The sequence below is a fragment of the Microtus pennsylvanicus genome, chromosome 18 (assembly GCF_037038515.1).
Source record: "Microtus pennsylvanicus isolate mMicPen1 chromosome 18, mMicPen1.hap1, whole genome shotgun sequence".
In the NCBI taxonomy this organism is placed as follows: domain Eukaryota; kingdom Metazoa; phylum Chordata; class Mammalia; order Rodentia; family Cricetidae; genus Microtus; species Microtus pennsylvanicus.
Genome location: NC_134596.1, coordinates 42,434,195 through 42,454,331, shown reverse-complemented (window position 1 = coordinate 42,454,331; position 20,137 = coordinate 42,434,195). Strand labels below are relative to the sequence as shown.

General features: G+C 47.6%; 2 protein-coding genes across 6 annotated transcripts in view; one reads left to right on the top strand and one right to left on the bottom strand.

Annotated features, from left to right (window-relative positions):
• Rnf169 (ring finger protein 169) overlaps positions 1 to 20,041 on the top strand; it is a 63,648-nt gene extending 43,607 nt beyond the window's left edge. Inside the window, exons 6-7 of one of the 4 annotated variants that reach the window (XR_012908249.1) lie at positions 189 to 1,820; positions 5,804 to 20,041. Coding sequence is in view for 2 of the 4 variants with exons in the window: in XM_075952364.1 (XP_075808479.1) it covers positions 189 to 1,358 (1,170 nt within the window). In the remaining 2 variants the exon portion in view is untranslated. Of the gene's footprint in view, positions 1 to 188 lie in introns of all 4 variants that reach the window. The other 3 variants (XR_012908248.1, XM_075952365.1, XM_075952364.1) reach the window with 3 other exon arrangements.
• Xrra1 (X-ray radiation resistance associated 1) overlaps positions 10,080 to 20,137 on the bottom strand; it is a 72,873-nt gene continuing 62,815 nt past the window's right edge. For both annotated transcript variants that reach the window (XM_075952362.1, XM_075952363.1), the window contains 6 exons: positions 15,447 to 15,562; positions 13,190 to 13,531; positions 11,621 to 11,819; positions 10,858 to 10,973; positions 10,609 to 10,714; positions 10,080 to 10,339 (listed from right to left, as the gene is read on the bottom strand). In XM_075952362.1, coding sequence (XP_075808477.1) covers positions 10,080 to 10,339; positions 10,609 to 10,714; positions 10,858 to 10,973; positions 11,621 to 11,819; positions 13,190 to 13,531; positions 15,447 to 15,562 — 1,139 coding nt within the window. The remainder of the gene's footprint in view (positions 10,340 to 10,608; positions 10,715 to 10,857; positions 10,974 to 11,620; positions 11,820 to 13,189; positions 13,532 to 15,446; positions 15,563 to 20,137) is intronic.

Sequence of the window (20,137 nt, the reverse complement as noted above, 5' to 3'; positions counted from 1 at the left end):
TACATGAGAGAGCTGGAGGGATGGCTCAGCAATGAAGAGCGTTTCTGCTTGCAGAGTACTAGACTCACATCAGTCAGTTGCTTCCCATAATTCTAGCTCCAGGGGATCCAACACCCGCTTCTGGCCTCTGTGGACACCTGCACATGCATGTGCACACAGACACACATGATCTTTTATATTTCTTTCAGGTCACAACTATAACTCCAGGGTCCACCCCCATTATTGGTGTTCTCTTGTCCACTCAAAACAACCGCTGCCTCTCAGCTCCTGACTTAACCATAGAAAAGCGCCTGCCCTTCAGCTCCCTTTCATCCTTGACTTCTTTGCATAAGCCAGAGCGCTCTATTAGCCCTGAAAGCAACGACAGCATCTCTGAAGAACTAAACCACTTCAAGCCCATCGTCTGCTCACCATGCACCCCTCCCAAAAGACTCCCTGACGGCCGTGTGCTAAGTCCTCTCATCATCAAGTCAACACCTCGTAACCTGAACAGAAGCCTGCAAAAGCAGACTTCCTACGAGGCTAGTCCACGGATCCTCAAGAAGTGGGAACAGATCTTCCAGGAACGGCAGATCAAGAAGACCCTTTCCAAAGCCACTCTCACCTCCCTGGCCCCTGACGGATGGGAGGAGTTACCAGGCTCTGAAGCTATTCATTCTAGCAAGGAGAGGCCGCCTCTGGCTGTAAGTACAAAACTGTCCAGAGCCCAGGCGCTCTCAGAGTGTGCTGGGCCCACATCTACTACCCTTGAATATTTCCCTTCTGTTAACCAGACAAAAGCAGAACAGGACTGTGTTAGAAAAAGGAGCCATGAGGAATCCTGCCATTCCTCAGAGTACAGAGTTGTAGCCAGTGGGCCTTCTTTGGAAGGGGAGCAGTCTGAAGAGTCAAGGTCCACCCTAGATGCCACGTTAGACAAAACTTGCACGAGCAAAGTCATGAAGACTTCAGCAGTTAATTCAGTGCTACCCAAAAATGATGTTTTGGGTGGGGTCCTCAAAACAAAGAAACAGCTGAAGACACTCGGTCATTTTGATCTGGCTAATGGCATTCTGGTTGACAGCCTAGGAGAGGAGTCAATTCCTTCCTTGCGTAGGGGCCGGAAAAGACGTTGTAAGACCAAGCACTTGGAACAGAATGGTGTTAAGAAACTGCGACCACCCAGCAGTGACATGGGCCTGGCACCCAAAGACCCAGGACTGCTTGAGGTGGGGCGGAAATGGCAGCAGGAGGATGCGGGCCCGATGGCTATCCAGTCACAATGCATATTTGACGGTGAGAGGCGGACTGTGAGCCGGCGGAAAGGAAACATGGATCAGTATCTCTTACGGTCCAGCAGCCTGGCTGGGGCCAAGTAGCACTTACTGAACAATGTGATGTTACGGCTTCTCAGAGGCCTTGGCCTCAGTCATTTATCCAAAAGAACTAGCTGAATGGTCTCACTTTGAGTTTCTTTCGATGGCAAAACACTGTCTAATACGGTTCTGAGGGGCTTCAGGACCTTGGTAATCAAAGCCAAGGGTCTGTATCTTTGGTTCTCTAGGACCTGGGCCATGCTTCTCACCCCCTGAGTGAGCCAACTCTGAAGGCTTCCAGGCCCAAATCTGGCAGCACCCACTTGGAATGAGATTGAGATTGGCCTCATTCATGAACGTGATGGCCAGAGTGAGAGATGGCAGGGAGAGAGTACCTTCTCACACTCGTGAGACCCCCCCAGCTTCTTACGACAGAGTAGTGTTTAAGTCAGCCTTGCAGATAAAGATCCACTCTTCAGAGACAAGCAGTGCAGTGCTTGGGAAGATCCGAGATGAACAGCACAGGTGATCATGTTCGTCTGTCTTCCCTATGTGACTCTGCATACCTAAATCAGTTGAGCTTAGAACCTTTGCTTCTCCAGAAGTTAATTTGCATTCCCTGTTTAAACTATGACATTTGACTGATGCTGTGATTGACACCTGGTCTTCTTGGTATCAGCTTGATGAAGCTGCAGTGCAGGTGTTGAGGTTCTCAGCTGCTGAGTGGTGTCGCCCAGGCTGACCACTGTGTCTCCTGGATTCTCCACAACCACAGGGTGCCTGAGGGCATGCATGCCAGGGCGGCCTAGGGACTGGCTGGGCACTGGGTGTGACAGTGCGAAGCCCCCCTTGGAGCAGTTAACATTGCTGAGATGTAAACAGTAGAACTGCGGTGGCTCACCTACCCCGTTTACAGGCTCTGCTTCCCTAGGAGTCCTATCCTGAGACAGCTATGAGGTTTTCTTACTACTTTCCACTTGGCAATGGCTATCTGAAATTTTGGTCTAAAAATCATGAAAAACTTGCCCCAGAGTCAGGCAAAGGTCAATGCTGAGACTCCCATACTGTGGAAACAAGGTATCTAGCTGGATGCAGCTAGTAAATTCAGTCCCATGGACCTTTGGGGTTTATTTTTCTTAGCAGCTGACACTATGTGTCTTTTGCATCCCTGGTGGTGCTTGGTGCTTCTGCCCTTCTGGGCTCAGTGAGAATAGGGATTCTGATAGGATTTTAGGGACTCTCAGGTGGGCTGGTGTTTCCTTTGCCTGTATGAGCTGTTACCATAGTCATGTGACTGGCATTTTAACAAACCTTCCAGAGCTTCTATACCCAACCTATGCAGTCTCCCTTGAAAGGTCCCAGCAGGATACTGCGTAGTTCTCCAGTGAGTTGCCTTTGATCAGAGAGTTTCTGAAACAAAGTGTAGAAATAGCTAGAGGATAACCCCTCCTTAGTGGCTGAGAGAGGTTACCTGTAGTGCTGTTTCCTCGGGGCAGATGTCAGTTTTGGGGATTGTAGAAGAGAAAACCTCAGATTTGGAATTAGCCCAAAGGTGGTTGAAGCTCCTAGGGAGGGGAAGGAGCACATGGAGTCCCAAGAAAGCTGTCCCTTGGAGCAGACGGAGCTCTTTCTCTGCAGCTCAGAACTGACTGTTCCCGGGGATGCTGGATGTGTGTGGCCATCACCGAGATAGGTGGCTTCAGAGGCTGCTCTGGTGGGGAACTGAGAGTCCTGGGGTGTGGGTGTGTTTTTAAAACATGCAATGGTCTCATTACTTTATAGTCACACCACTTTACTTCTTGCCCTAGGTAACTTCAGGCTTTAGGGCTGCTAGAAGGCATGTTAATGCCCAAAATAGGAGGGCTGGCCCTGGTCTGCAGATACAGGAGATTCCATTAGAGAAAACTTCGAAATTTTTGCCATTTCATATATTTCTTTTATGATCTTAGTTATTATTGGAAGGCTAGTCTTACTAGGTAGTAGCAAAGACACTTATTTTTCCACATGTCACCCTTTTATATGCCATTGGCCATTAGAAAAACACTTTCAGTTGGAGTTAATTTTTGGTTTTGGGAAAAAGAAAATATTTTTAATAGATGAGAAATATATATTTTAAATATCCCCCCTGCCCCTAGTTACTGCCTTGACTCTAAGAGTGTGCACAGCAGTGGTGACAAGCGTATCTGCAGGTGCGGTGCTGCTGCTGAGTGGGTACTGCGGATGCTGGGCTGGCCGGGGCTGTCCCGGTGTGCCGTGGACAGTGGTTCTTGAAGTCAAGGCAGAACAGTTTACACTGAGGAGGAAAGGCTTCCTTTTTAGTCCACTTAGCTTCGAAGGTGGGAAAACTACTGAAGCACTGCATGCAAGGTGCTCTCGCATGTGGTCACTGGACACCTGGTCACTGGAGCCCCTCACAGCTACAGCTGTTGACTTGGGAGAGCTGGTGCGCTAGAGGGAAAGACATTACTTCACAACCCTCGTTCTGCTGTGCTCCTTCTGTATGTGCATTCCGCTTGTTTTCTTACTAGAGTAAGAGGAGGGTGAGTCTTTCTAAGAGATGTGCCATTCCTCAAGAGGGTTGGTAGCCCTTCTCCAGAAAGGTAACCTTAGTGACATTCCTGAGTAGCTGACGGTACCTGTTGGGAGAAGTCATCTGGACCAGATGGATTGGTATCAAGTCAGGGATTATTCAACCAGCAACTGACCTCTGTCCCTTAGTTACCTCTTGTCTAGGAATTCTTTCCTAACTGACCTTATTTGTTAAAAGAAACAAAACAAAAAATCCAAAACTTTCTTTTGTGGGGAGAGTATACTGGTCATAAATGTCCCTTATTATTTTTTAAGGTAAAATGCCCCTCAGAGAGTAAAGCTATTTCATTAATTATTGTCTGGTTACAAACTAGCCACTGACTAACATGGGCAGCTGCTGATTGAAGGCTGTGTTCATTCAGTAGGCGCTTTTGAGCTCTTAGACCACCCCACCCTGTGCTGGACCATAGGATAGTCCCCGTTAGGAGGGGGGTGTGTCTAGTGCACTGTGCGTGCCGTGTGTTCGACCAGAGAGTGTGTTAATGATCTCTGGACAGCCATTTCCTCTGTAGCAGAGAGAACGAGCACTCAGCCTGCCACCAGCAACATTTCCCACACCTTGTCGGTATTTATGAGCTGGTTAACTCCGCCTTTTCCCGCTTCCTAAGTAACTTTCCCAGGGAAGGGTGGATGTTCTGCTGCATTTATATCAAGTCCTAAGAAATGAGGCAGGTCTGGATCACTGGCAGGGCCAGAGAAGCCCATTCTTCATTTTAGTGATCTCCTAATGCATTCCCCAAGCTGACCTCTCACCAGAACCGGCAGTGACCTGGGGTTTCTTCTTCCTAGCTTGTCACTGAAGTGGAGAGCCATCAGGAGACGGTAGAGGCTAGCTCATCATCGTGGGATATTAAAGCTGGACCAGCCCCAGCCCCACTTTAAATGAAGAGCCACTGTTCTGGTTTCTGCTGTAGTTTTCTAGGGCAGAATAATAGTGAAAGTCACACAATTTGTGAATGAAGGGGACACCCAAGTGACAGAGGTTTTAGAACGGCTGTTTTGTTTCTTTCAATTAAGTTGTACCTATATCCCCTGAATATGTCCATAATATACAGAGTACTTAATAGGGAAAACCCCATAGTGTGAACTAAGTAATAAGTGGAATTTTGTTGTAGTTATTTTAATTACAGCCTTTGCTGTTTCTTTCAGAATAAAATTCCTTAGGGTCTTACACCTTTCTTAGCCAGCCCTTTGCTCCTCAACCATAGGATGCTCCCTAGACTTAGCGTTTAGAGAGGATGGAACTGGTTAAAGTCTCATGACCCAGGAGGGTGCGAGGACTAGGCTGCTGCACACATTTTCTTTGATGACCCAGAAATGCACCTTTCACCATAGCATTCTGAAGACTTCTGTAGAAGACATGTAGGAAGAAACACACAGAGGTGTCAACTTAGTCAAAGTGGATGGTGCAAGAGGCACCAAAACCCATGTGACCAGACTGCTCTGTGTCTGCCAGTTTTTCTTCTGAGGGGCAAATATACTTTTGTGTCCCCTTTGGGGCGTCTCAGGTGCAGAAGGAGTTAGACAAAGCCATGCTAAGATCAGGTTTGCTCCTCTCCCTTCCCTACCACCAAGTATGAGCAAAAGACAGTGCAGGCTTCAGTGTCGAGCTGTGTAGGGTGTAGCCTTCTGGTGCCAGATTCTTGTAGCAGCCGTCAGTTCTCCCTAGCTGCCACTTGCCCTCCAAGCTGAGATTCCAGTTTGCATCATGACCATCAGCCCTAAGCTCCAGCAAAGCAAGAAACAGATACTATGCAAGACAAGTGGGTGTTCTTTTTCTCCCTTCTTCCCTCTTCCCCCTCCCTCTCTCTGCACCTGATACACTGTTTACTCTTAGCTGTACAGATATAGTTGTCTTAAGAGCCAAGTACCAAACCTTTCCACCTAGAAATATAAAATGGTTGTCTGTTTGGTTTTAGGCAACCTGCTATAGCTCCTTGTGGTCTGGTGGTTGTGACTTACTCAACCTGTTTACATTAGGATCGGAGAAGGGGCCCTGCATCCTGGTGGACTGCCACTGCTGTCTGTAACCCCTTGACTCATAAAGAGCCTTTTGACAGAGGACTTGGGACAAGGTATGCCCTGTCAGGGATGCTTTTCGCCACAGTGAAATGGTGTGGAATTGAGTGGGAGGTTGTACGACTAAAACAGAACCAAAGTGCATTCTTCATGTGTATGCGCCTGTTCCAGGCGAGGCCCAGGTTGGAAATGCAGTAAAGCAGACTTAAGAAAGCAAACAGTCTACTTCTGGTTAGTCTCGAGAGACTTGCGTCTGACAGTGTGGACTAAGCTCAAGGCAGGTGTTTGGGTGCTGTCCTGGGGCAGGGAGGTACCTGGGATGGAAAGGCATTGGGGTGCGGTCTCCACAAGGAATAAATATACCTTTTGATGTATTCTAATGGACAGTATTTAGTTTCCTGACCTCTTGTGACCATCCCTACTTCTCTGAAGACACAGTTTGCATAAAGAGTGACTTGTGGGATGCCACCGTCCTTGCCCCTTACAGCTGTACTTAGAAATATGATTGTTAAACATACTCTTCTTTGGAACCATTGCTCAGAAAGTCATAAAAAAAAATACCTTTGACATGAGTTTTTCACTGAACATAGAACAAATGTTAACCTGTTTCTCTTAAACTCAGAAAACGAACCTGGAAGACTCTGCAAGCCCATGTGGGACCTTCGAAGACCTTCGGCCCAAGGCCTTCAAGGGAGATTTGAAAAGCCAGCGGAGATTTGAAAACAGTACTCGGTCCCTATAGTAGCAAGATGCTCAACACACTATTAATTCCCCTGTAACTAGGTATGGTGGGTGTCCTTCTTTACAGATGGGAACTCCAGCCCTGGCAGTGCAGGGCCTAGGTGCTGGGCCCTCTGACCCCAAAGCTGCTGGTTACCTCTTGTACTGCTGTAGCCTCAGATAACCTTGCAGTGCAAACCTCTACCACTGGCCTTGGAGAACAGTATGGCTCCAGTTGCTGTCTGGACTGGAACTGGTTGGGCAGGTGACAGGTGTGAGCATAGTCTGCTTCTCCATCTGTGGGTTCTGATTGCTCACTAGCGTTCTGGGTGACTAGACGATTCAGTTTGAGTTTGTGGAAACAAGCAGGATCGGGAGTTCAAGGTCATCCTGGGCTACATAAAATTCTGTCAGAAAATACAAGAAAAAATGAAAACCATGAGCCATCTTACCAAGTCTTACTAGAGTAGTAGCAGAGCTGGGGTACAACATAGTGGCTTCCTGCTGGGGTTACATGTGTGGAAAAGGGGGCTCATGCTTGAACTTGCTCTCTATGAAAGTAGCCTGTGGGGTAAGAAGCCAAAGTAAGGAACTCAGAATGATCAGAAACTTAGCAAGGAGAGGCAACCAGCTTGTTCAAGGGAGAGAAGGTGGTGCTTGGCCCAGACAAGTGTGCCCTCTTTGGAATGCCCTCACACTGGTTAAGGGGCTGCCATGGAGGTACAGAGAGCAGACCTGGAACTGAGGGACATAGGCAGTCAGGCTACATAGTCCATTGTAGCATAACCATTAAAACTGCCATCCTTCAGAGTCAGCTCTGTTCCTGGAACAGAGTGTGTGTGTAGGTAAGCAGGCAGTAGGGTCCATTCTTGAGAATATGTGGAACAGAGTGTGTGTGTAGGTAAGCAGGCAGTAGGGTCCATTCTTGAGAATATGTGGAACAGAGTGTGTGTGTAGGTAAGCAGGCAGTAGGGTCCATTCTTGAGAATATGTGGAACAGAGTGTGTGTGTAGGTAAGCAGGCAGTAGGGTCCATTCTTGAGAATATGTGGAACAGAGTGTGTGTGTAGGTAAGCAGGTAGTAGGGTCCATGCTTGAGAATATGTGGAACAGAGTGTGTGTGTAGGTAAGCAGGTAGTAGGGTCCATTCTTGAGAATATGTGGAACAGAGTGTGTGTGTAGGTAAGCAGGCAGTAGGGTCCATGCTTGAGAATATGTGGAACAGAGTGTGTGTGTAGGTAAGCAGGTAGTAGGGTCCGTTCTTGAGAATATGTGGAACAGAGTGTGTGTGTAGGTAAGCAGGTAGTAGGGTCCGTTCTTGAGAATATGTGGAACAGAGTGTGTGTGTAGGTAAGCAGGTAGTAGGGTCCATTCTTGAGAATATGTGGAACAGAGTGTGTGTGTAGGTAAGCAGGCAGTAGGGTCCATTCTTGAGAATATGTGGAACAGAGTGTGTGTGTAGGTAAGCAGGTAGTAGGGTCCGTTCTTGAGAATATGTGGAACAGAGTGTGTGTGTAGGTAAGCAGGTAGTAGGGTCCATTCTTGAGAATATGTGGAACAGAGTGTGTGTGTAGGTAAGCAGGTAGTAGGGTCCGTTCTTGAGAATATGTGGAACAGAGTGTGTGTGTAGGTAGCAGGCAGTAGGGTCCGTTCTTGAGAATATGTGGAACAGAGTGTGTGTGTAGGTAGCAGGCAGTAGGGTCCATTCTTGAGAATATGTGGAACAGAGTGTGTGTGTAGGTAAGCAGGTAGTAGGGTCCATTCTTGAGAATATGTGGAACAGAGTGTGTGTGTAGGTAAGCAGGTAGTAGGGTCCGTTCTTGAGAATATGTGGAACAGAGTGTGTGTGTAGGTAAGCAGGTAGTAGGGTCCGTTCTTGAGAATATGTGGAACAGAGTGTGTGTGTAGGTAAGCAGGCAGTAGGGTCCGTTCTTGAGAATATGTGGAACAGAGTGTGTGTGTAGGTAAGCAGGCAGTAGGGTCCATTCTTGAGAATATGTGGAACAGAGTGTGTGTGTAGGTAAGCAGGTAGTAGGGTCCATTCTTGAGAATATGTGGAACAGAGTGTGTGTGTAGGTAGCAGGTAGTAGGGTCCATTCTTGAGAATATGTGGAACAGAGTGTGTGTGTAGGTAAGCAGGTAGTAGGGTCCATTCTTGAGAATATGTGGAACAGAGTGTGTGTGTAGGTAAGCAGGTAGTAGGGTCCGTTCTTGAGAATATGTGGAACAGAGTGTGTGTGTAGGTAGCAGGTAGTAGGGTCCATTCTTGAGAATATGTGGAACAGAGTGTGTGTGTAGGTAAGCAGGTAGTAGGGTCCATTCTTGAGAATATGTGGCAGTAACACATCCGGCGAAGGGAGCAGTCTAGGAGGGTCGACAGTGTCACTGTCAGGGTGGCTTCTCCTAACAACAAAGGAAAGATGGACACTTAGAAACTCCTGAAAGTCCAGTCTAGCAAGCCAAGCACAAATGCCCTGAATGTGGCTGCTGCTGTGGGTCCCTGCATTACCTGTATCTGTCAGACGTCCAATGAGCTAACTACTTTGTCACCTGGTGTGGCCTGCATAGTGAGGTACATGCACATGGGCATTGGCTATGATCGCAGCTTAGGGTAAGCACTTTAGCTATTTGCATGCCTGTGAAGTTGAGTTCAATAATGTGTAAATGGTTGTGATTTGGAGTTGGGGCGTCTACCTTGCTGAAGGCCAAGAAGCATTCTTCAACCCTGGGGGCTGCAGCTCGGTCTGATGCCCCAATCTGAAGTAGCTGTCCTCAGGAGAGAAGTCTTAGATCCCACACAGCATAGCCCTGCTGGGCTTCTCCAGACCTTCCTGGATTAGGTGCTGCCTACTGGGCACACACCAAGAATGCAGCAACCCCAGCCTAGATGTTTGTATTCCTGTCTTCGGCTTGTGTCCTGGATTATGGGACCCTGGGAAACTAGCCCCTCCCCCTTCTACCAGCCATTATCTCAAAAGGGACCATTCCATCATCTTTCACGCTCACAATGGAAAAAAGCTTCCTCACGGGAAATCTGTCTGCCTGGCCTGGGTCCTCTGCTTTGGTACCCTGCCTCTTGCTGGCTACAGCCCACTTAACTTCTGAGCTTTCTGTGCTACTTCTCTGTCTCAGCACTTATTGAAGCTGTCACGAGCGACTCAGGTGGGTTTCTCATAGCCCTCTGGGATGCAGTAATCAGTGGAGATTTTTCCTTAGTGACACCACCACTGTGGCCCTGACCTGGCTTCCAAGAATACTTGGTACCCACTGTATTGCTGTATGCATCACTCTTTATTGCTGCTGGGCCAGCCACCAGGTGTAGCTTGGCCGGGCTCGGAGGCGAGGTCCTGCCGAGCTCCACATGCTGACCACGGAGCGAGATGGAGTCCAAGCCCTCTCTGTTCAGGGCAGGGCATAGTCCAGGGCAAAGAGCCCCTGGGGAGGACGGTGTGAAGCTCTACTCTTTCGAGTCGCTGGCCGTGGGCTCCTGGCAGAACTCGTCCATGAACTCGAGGAAGCGGCCCAACTTGGGCTGGCCTGCGCTCAGTGCGCGACGGGTGGGCGGCCTGGGCGGTGGGCTGGCGGTGAACACAGTCCGCAGAGAGCTGCGCACCAGCTGCCTGTAGCGCGCGCGGAACTCCTTTAGCAGCCGCTTGGCCTCTCGGTACTGCTTCTGGTTCATCAGGCGCTGCTGTGCGCGCCGCTGCAGCACCGCGCCTGCAGGGACCAGAGTGGACAGGGCCAGGCTCGCCGGTTCCTCAGGCCCAGAGATAAAGTATGTTGGTGTGTGGAGGCAGTACAGCCCCGACAGTGGGAAGTCATGCCTTAGTTCAAAACCCGAAGGTGCCCGGTGACATGGGAGCCTCGTGCCTGTCCTGCATACACTGTAAAGGGCTTGGGAAACCCCACTTTCCACATCCTCCCTCCTAGTTTCGTACCAGCCCTCCCTAGTAGACACCAGCCTTGATGGGACAATGGCACCATACCCAGTGGAGCTTCAGTGACGTTCCGAGGGTCCCGCATGCGAATGAGGATGTCATCCAGCAGCTGCGCTTTGGTCTTCCGTAGGGGTGGTATTGGTATCCTCGCAGCCTGGCACAAGGTAAGGAGGTCTGTCATGTCATGCACTCATAGCGACAGGCAGGGGGCAGTAGGGAGTCCTGGAAAATGGGCCTCAAGGTCCCAAGGTGGAGACCTCAAAACTCAGGAGCACAATCAGTGGCTGAGGTGCTTACCCGCTTCTCTTTGGGTACGTAGGGTTTCTGGAAAGTGTCCAGCCTGGGCTTGGAGGAACGGCAGACAAGCGGCTGCTTCAGCATGCGGTGCAGGGCCTGCGCGTTCTTCTGGATGCCTAGCAGAGAAGGCAGAAACAGGTGTCGTCCCTGACCCTGCTCAGTGCTGGGAAAAGAACTGCAGAGCCCAAGAAAGCCATTTACCAGGGCTTTCTGATCTGCGGCCTCCCCACCCCCACCCCAGTGCTTCACCATTCATTGCAAGAAATGTCCCTGTGAGCTCAGAGCCTGATGTGGGAAGACTTTGGGCCTCACAGTGATTCCATAAACTTGGGGGTCACATGATAGGAGTGACTCCCAGGAGACTGGCTCTCAGCAGGCTCTTTGGGAGGCACAGATACTGTTGTCACATCAGAGTAAATAGAATCATAGATGAGAGGGTACTGCCTCTGCTGCCCCAAACCAGGTGGGGAGGGTTTGGGATGGTCTTCTGGGCCTTAACAGAGGCTGGTGAGAACTCAGGAATCTGGCTTTGTTTGCTCATTAACCCTTCTCTATGAGCAATTTTCCACCCAGGCTGACTGGGCTAATCCAGGCAGTCTTTGAAAAAAAACCCATGACCCAAAGCAGTGAAGGTTCAGCAAAGGGCAGTGTGATGCTGCCGTGTACTAAGAACCCCCTGGCAGACAGTCACATGGAGTCAGCATCAGCCTTGGTCTGGCGTGGCCTGCTCTGGGCTGAGAGGATGTCCCTAGCCCTGACATACCCTTCGGCTCCACAAAGGTAGGATCAGGCTTGGCCGTGAGCAGCTCCTCATAGCCATCATACTTGTTGGACATAGGGGCAGACGGCTGCTTCCGCCGGGTCCTCTTTGCCTCTCTGGGTGCAGTTAGTGGTCTCTTTTTTGCATTCTCCTTCGCCTCTAACTTTTCCCTGTGGACGGTGGAGGATGGCAGTTCATTTACCTGTGCCAGGAAGAAAACACACTTGTTTCCTGCCCAATCCCAACATGGGCTCTGCACAGCTCATGTGTTGGGCCCTCATAAGGGAGAGCTGAGGCATGAAGGAGGCCGAAAGAACAGGTGGTGTGTGCAGACAGGAGCAGGCCTGGGCTCCCAGCCATGACAAAGGGCAGTGGCTGCAGCAGTCAAGGAGCAGCGTGCACACGTAAGAGCCTGGTGCTGAGCAAGGCCCGGGAAGGACCGTCGAATGCCACGCTCAGGGTGCTTGTTTTATATTCTTCTCACTTTGAGGTAAGCCAGGAACATTGTGACTACCCAAATAGTTTTTATACAGTACAGGACGGATGTTCCGGGGGACCCTGCCAGTTCTTCTAGCCTTATGGAGGTTGAACAATCTTTACATGAAATGCCCAGGAGAAGAAGAACGTTTATATTTTAGAATATTTACATGACAAGATGAGATGCCTTGGCACAAGACCCAAGTCTACATGTAAAATTTGTTGATGTTTTATGTATATTTTAAATACATAGCCCTAAGGTAATTTCCTATATCTTCAGTGATTTTATGCATGAAACGAAAATTTCATGATGTGGAATTTTCCTCTTGTGGACATGTTGGCACATAAAAAATTCAGAATTCAGAATTATCTGGGATTTGAGTCATTCACATTGGGGATTTCCTTTCTCTACACCAGTGGTTCTCAACCTTCCTAATGCTGCCACCCCTTTAATACAATTCTTTGTGTTGTGGTTACCCCCAAGCATAAAATTGTTTTTGTAGCTACTTAGTAAGTATAATTTTGCTACTTATGAATTATAAGTATGTAAACATCTGTGTTTTCTGATGGTCTTAGGTAACCCATGTGAAAGGGTTGTTTGACCCCAAACGGGTCATGACCCACTGGATATTCATGGTTCCATTTGAATTTCTTCCCCTGCACCACACTTCCTGTTCTCTTTGCCCATATCTCTACCTTGCTAGCGTTTCCATGGCCCTCCTGGTTTGGAACAGAGGCATCCTTCCTCAGGCCTGGTTCCTGAGTTCCCCCAGTCTCAGCACAGATAGCAAATTCTGTTCCTGTCAGCTTTCCTTTTAGACCATAAGCACCTCGAAGATGGCACCTGTGTCTGAGCCACCTTTGTCCCCAGGACCCAGGGCAGCGTGAGAAGGGAGGTGACTTCAGCAAAGGCACAGTAGTGACAGGCCTCTGCCAACCGGCCAGCACCACATCCCAGGAAGATCCAAGGTGCTGTCTGTGCCACAGGGCTACAGTGTCTTGTGAAGCCCCTGACCAGAGAGTGCAGTGCAGGTGGCTCGGTGCAGGAACCTGTGGGCACTGCAGCCAGAGGTGGAGGCAGCTGGGGACAAGCACCTGAGTCAGGAAGATGGACTCCGTACTCTTGGCATCATCATCTGATGGGTGGTCTGGGCTCAAGAGGCCAGCTGTACGGCTTGGATGGGACACGGCCTCACTGTGTACGGTGGAGTCGGAGCAGATGGGAGGCATTGGCACAAAGGTCCGGTGAGTTAGGGAAGGGCCTTCTGGGCCCTCAGTAGCCAGCAGTGCCTCATGAGAGGTGTTTTCGGTGGAGGGAAGTTCCTCGGCTCCCAGTTCTGGCTCCTGCATAAAACTTGAGGGAGGCTTGTCTGTGGTCATGCTCAGGTGATGGGGGACCAGAGAATGCCTTGGCACTTTGGGGACGTGGGTTTTCACCTGAATGAGAGAAAGGCTAGATTAGATTGGCTCTCTAGATGAGCTGCATGGTGAGAGCGGAGTCTAGGGAGGCAGGAGGGCCACATGTGCCCTACACAGAGGACACAGGGTCACTGTATACCACCATGGTGGCTTAGTGGGGAGGGCTCTTGCTGCCAGCCTGGAAGGTGAGAAATGGCTCCCACAAATTGTCTTCTGATCTTCGCGTGGCTTCTGTTGCTCACGTGAGAATCTTATAAAGTACCTAGGAACAAATGGCCTTTTTCCCAGGTGCTTGTCCCGGGCTCTAGGCCTCACATCAGGTCAGAGCCACTCTTTAGGGTTTAACAGATGCCTCTCTCTCTCCTCAGGGATTTCTACAGGGATGGGGTGGCCATTTCCCTAAGCCGTGTTTCTCAGGAGCTGTGGAATTACTTAGCTGGCAGGGCCAGTTACCATCTTTCCTGCACTATCTTCCTGTGTAGGGGAAGGGGGAGCGGAAGGAGGGAGGAGGCTGTCCATGCCTTGTTGTCTAGGTTTACAGACTGACTACTGGGCACTGTACTTAGCAGCACGTGGATTCCTTGTGAACAGGGCAGACCACTCCCCACCCCTTCCCTCTTCCACAGGGTGAACTGATGGTCTTCATTCCTGCCTCACTGGGGGCTGACCCCCTGCCCTGGGGGCTAGGCTGGTATAGCTGCCTCTTGTGTGCTCACAGGAAAAATTCTTCAGTTTTCCTCCTGCCCATGCCTTTGTCCAGCGAGTTGAGGAGAAAAGTCCTAGGACTGGCCTGCATGTGTAGCTCCCCTTCTTGGCACACTGCAGACAGGCTGCTGTCTCAGCTGGTGTCAGGCCTAAGCCATGTTCTAGGGCCAAGTTCTGTGTGTGCCTAGATGTACCCCAGTGCTTTGTTGTTCACAGCTGATACTCAGATTATTCAGAACCTTAAAAACAGGAGGAAGGGCGAGGGACACCCTGAACCCAACACTAACTTGTATCTCGTGGTCTGGTGCACCTCTCTGAGCCTGTTTTCTTGGGAGAAGAGTGAGGACAGAGGTGTGAGTGCCCCGTGGAGTACCAGCCATGGACGATGTAAGAGACAGGCATGTACCCAGCATCAAGCTCACTAACATCCTCCCCCCGCCCCAGATGGTAGATGCACAGGGAAGTGGTAGATCCTCAGAGCATGCCACAGAAACCTTAAGAATGTCGTCTATTTCTGGCTTTAACCCTTGCTCTGCTCCTCTGGGGGCTTAAGAGCTTCATTAACTGAAGCTGCCACAGATGAGGTGGCAAGGGACAGATGTGTCTGTGTTAGCAGACAGGCACTCTTCACAGATTTCCTGAAACTCCTTTAGATCAAGAGATATTAATTACCAACAAGGTCCCCAGAGGTGAATCTAAGAGCCCACTCGGAGTGAGAGAATCCAGCCTGCCTACGATGGGCTGTGTATCTAGTTCTGGCCACCCAGAGCTGTTGCGTGCACCAGGGCCTTGTGTGACTAAGGTCAGTGTAGTTTCATGGCTCCTTCATCTGCCCTTTAAGCAGCTCTGTGAGGCCCAGAGCCGAGATACCAGCCACTCAGATCAAAACTCTAGTCAAGTTCAGACAGCTGTAGATAGTGAGGGGTCCTAACTTCAAGGCTGATTTCTCCCCCACTTCTTCGCTGGCCCTAGTTTTTCTATAAAATTAGGGGATCACTGACTTAGTGACATCCAAGGCTCTTCATTCTCCCTCTTCTTCTTGAGGATTCTCCGTCTTATCCCCCCCGCCTCTAGCTCTGTCTAACAAGAAAGGAAGGCACAGGAGTCAATGGAGAGAGAAGTTCCAGGTTCCAGGTTTGGCTGGGGAGTGGTGTTCTCATGCCCAAGCCAGTGCGCATGTTAAAACAGACTCCACTTCCCCGGGTCAGGGTCCTGTTGGAAGACTTACCTTTCGTGATTCCTTCCGAGGTATCAGAATATGGTGTTTAGCTTTTACCAGTTTCCTCCGCACTAAGCGGATGCCCAGACGCTCCTGGAGGAAGCTCTTTAGCAGTGGTGGGATCCCTGGTGTTGTGGAGGAAAACAAGATGATTGACAATTGGCTGTGTGTTCATATTACTTTGTATGTGTTAATGTAATTGTACTTCTCTTTTCAACCCTAGTTATTCCTAGTCCATAAGCAAGGAAAGTGACACTCAGAGGCTAAGGTGACAAAGCGTAGCAAGGTGTCCCAACAGACCCAGGGCTAGAGCAGACCTCTGGCTGGTAGATGGCCAGAAGATGGTGAGCACTACAGCAGAACTGCATTCAGAATGCTGGCAAAGCTAGCTCTGCAGCTGTGCCAACTCCAGATAGAACTGGAAATGGGACCACAGAGCCCTGCTCTGCAACCAGGGTGCAGTTTATAGAGCTAATTGCCATAGCATTTCTTACCTTAGTCAAACGAAAAATCCTAGGCTATATACAACTACAAAAAGGCCCAAACATCGTAGGACCCTACGGAGTTCTTCAACCATTTGCAGATGCTATAAAACTATTCATTAAAGAACCCCTACGCCCCCTAGCTACTTCTACAACCCTATTTATTATTGCCCCAACATTATCTCTATCACTAGCCCTAAGCCTATGAATTCCACTCCCCATACCACATCCCCTAGTTAACCTAAACCTGGGGATCCTATTTATTTTAGCCACATCAAGCCTTTCAGTATACTCCATCCTATGATCAGGCTGAGCATCCAACTCCAAATACTCAATGTTCGGGGCCCTGCGAGCAGTTGCACAAACAATTTCATATGAAGTAACAATAGCAATTATCCTCTTATCCGTCCTTTTAATAAATGGGTCTTTCTCAATCCAATCCCTTATCTACACACAAGAACCGTTATGGCTCCTAGTCCCAGCCTGACCCTTGGCCATAATATGATTTATCTCAACTCTAGCAGAAACAAACCGAGCCCCATTCGACCTAACAGAAGGAGAATCAGAATTAGTTTCGGGGTTCAACATAGAGTATGCCGCCAGACCTTTTGCCCTATTTTTCATAGCCAAGTACATAAATATTATCCTAATGAATGCCCTTTCAACAATTGTATTTATAGGCCCATTCCATGATTTTATTAACCCAGAACTTTACACCATAAACTTCATACTAAAAACCATAATATTAACAGCCCTTTTCCTATGAATCCGAGCCTCCTACCTACAATTCCAATACGACCAACTAATGCACCTCCTATGAAAAAACTTCCTACCCTTAACTCTAGCTTTCTGCATATGACATATCTCCACCCCAATCTTCATAGCAAGTATTCCACCATACACCTAGAAATATGTCTGAAAAAAGAATTACTTTGATAGAGTAAATTATAGGTTTAAACCCTCTCATTTCTAGAACGATAGGAGTTGAACCTGTACTCGAGAATCCACAATTCTCCGTGCTACCCATTACACCCTGTTCTAAAAGTCAGGTCAGCTAATAAAGCTATCGGGCCCATACCCCGGAAATGTTGGTTTAAACCCTTCCCGTACTAATTAATCCAATCACACTTACAATTATTTATTTAACTATCATAACAGGGCCTATAATTACCATATTGAGCTCCAATCTATTTGTCATATGAATTGGACTAGAGATAAACTTGCTAGCACTTATTCCACTTATAATCAACAACTCCAACCCACGCTCCACTGAAGCAGTGACTAAATATTTCCTCACACAAGCAGCCGCCTCAATAATCCTCCTCCTCTCCATCCTTATAAACTTCAAACAGCCAGGCCTATGGACATCCAGCCCGAAACTAACAACACCATCATGACAATAACTTCTATCTCCCTAGCAATCAAGCTAGGCTTAGCCCCCTTTCACTCATGACTTCCAGAAGTCACACAGGGTATCAAACTTAACGTAGGACTTATTCTTCTTACATGACAAAAAATCGCCCCATTATCCATCCTATTCCAATTCTATGAACTAATTAACCCTAATCTACTGATTTTATCAGCCATTATTTCAGTATTAATTGGAGCATGAAACGGACTTAACCAGACACAAACACAAAAAATCCTAGCCTACTCATCCATTGCCCATAGGCTGAATAGTCTCTATTTTACCTTACAACCCATCACTAACAACCCTAAACCTCCTAATCTACATCATTATAACTGGCCCCATATTTTTTATTTTCCACGCCCACTCACTTACATCAATCACTTCCATGTCACTTATATGAAATAAAATACCAATAGCCCTACCTATAATCTTATTAATTTTATTATCAACAGGAGGACTGCCACCGCTCACAGGATTTCTACCTAAATGAGCTATCATCACTGAACTAATAAAAAACAATAACTTATCTTTAGCCACATTAATAGCAATAGCCGCCCTAATCAATCTATTCTTTTACACACGACTAATTTATTCAACCTCACTAACCACCTTCCCAAGCAATAACAACTCCAAAATATACATTCACCAAGACCATACAAAAAGCAACAACATGTTATCACCAATAATAATCATTAGCACACTGATGCTTCCCCTATCTCCCTTACTTCTATAGCAGAAGTTTAGGTTAGTCCAAAAGCCTTCAAAGCCCTAAGCAAACCCACAAAGTTTAACTTCTGATAAGGACTGCAAGACTACATCTTACATCTAATGAGTGCAAATCAATTGCTTTAATTAAGCTAAATCCTCTACTAGATTGATAGGACTCAAACCTATAAACTTTTAGTTAACAGCTAAACACCCTAATCTGGCTTCAATCTACTTCTCCCGCCTATCAGAAAGGGGGCGGGAGAAGCCTTAGTAGAGCCAGTTCTCTACACCTTCGAATTTGCAATTCGATGTGATTATCACCTTAAGGCTTGGTAAAAAGAGGCTTTATCCTCTGTGCTTAGATTTATAATCTAATTCTTTACTCAGCCATTTTACCTATGTTCATTAACTGCTGATTATTCTCTACCAATCATAAGGACATCGGGACCCTGTACCTATTATTTGGGGCCTGAGCAGGGATAGTAGGGACAGCCCTTAGCATCCTAATTAGAGCAGAGCTTGGTCAACCAGGCGCCCTATTAGGCGATGACCAAATCTATAACGTAATTGTCACAGCCCACGCATTCGTAATAATCTTCTTCATAGTTATACTAATGATAATTGGTGGCTTCGGCAACTGACTTGTCCCACTTATAATCGGAGCACCAGATATAGCATTCCCCCTAATAAATATAAGTTTCTGACTTTTACCCCCATCATTTCTCCTCTTACTGGCATCATCAATAGTAGGAGCCGGAGCAGGAACAGGCTGAACTGTTTACCCTCCATTAGCCGGCAATTTAGCACATGCTGGGGCATCAGTTGACCTAACCAATTTTTCACTACACTTAGCAGGTGTGTCCTCAATTCTTGGGGCAATTAACTTCATTACTACAATCATCAATATAAAACCACCAGCTATAACACAATATCAAACCCCCTTAATCATCTGATCAGTCCTAATCACTGCTGTCCTTCTACTCCTCTCCCTCCCTGTTCTAGCCGCAGGAATTACAATACTTCTTACAGACCGTAATCTAAATACCACTTTCTTCGACCCAGCTGGAGGGGGCGACCCCATCCTCTATCAACACCTGTTCTGATTTTTTGGGCACCCAGAGGTATATATTCTTATTCTCCCTGGCTTTGGCATCATCTCCCATATCATAACCTATTACTCAGGTAAAAGAGAACCATTCGGATACATGGGTATGGTCTGAGCTATAATATCTATCGGGTTCCTAGGATTTATCGTCTGAGCCCACCATATGTTCACAGTAGGACTTGACACACGAGCTTACTTTACATCGGCCACAATAATTATTGCCATCCCAACAGGAGTGAAAGTCTTTAGCTGATTAGCAACCCTATATGGGGGTAATATCAAATGATCCCCTGCAATACTATGAGCACTAGGATTTATTTTCCTATTCACAGTAGGAGGGCTGACAGGTATTGTGTTATCCAACTCTTCCCTAGACATTGTCCTTCACGACACATATTATGTAGTTGCTCACTTCCACTATGTTCTTTCCATAGGTGCTGTATTTGCTATTATTGCCGGATTTGTACACTAATTCCCACTATTTACAAGGTACACACACTAGATGATATGTGAGCTAAGACCCACTTCGCCATTATATTCATAGGGGTAAACATGACATTTTTCCCACAACATTTCCTTGGTCTATTAGGCATACCACGACGTTATTCCGACTACCCAGATACTTACACAACATGAAATACAGTCTCATCTATAGGATCCTTTATCTCACTAACAGCAGTTCTAATTATAATTTTAATAATTTGAGAAGCCTTTGCTTCTAAACGAGAAGTGCTTAATGTGGAACATGCTTCCACAAATTTAGAATGACTTCACGGTTGTCCCCCACCATATCATACATTTGAAGAGCCAACCTTCGTTAAAGTAAAATAAGAAAGGAAGGATTCGAACCCCCTAAAACTAGTTTCAAGCCAGCACCATAGCCTCTGTCTTTCTCAATGAGATATTAGTAAATAAATTACATAACTTTGTCAAAGTTAAATTATAGACTAAACTCTATATATCTTATATGGCTTACCCATTCCAACTAGGCTTA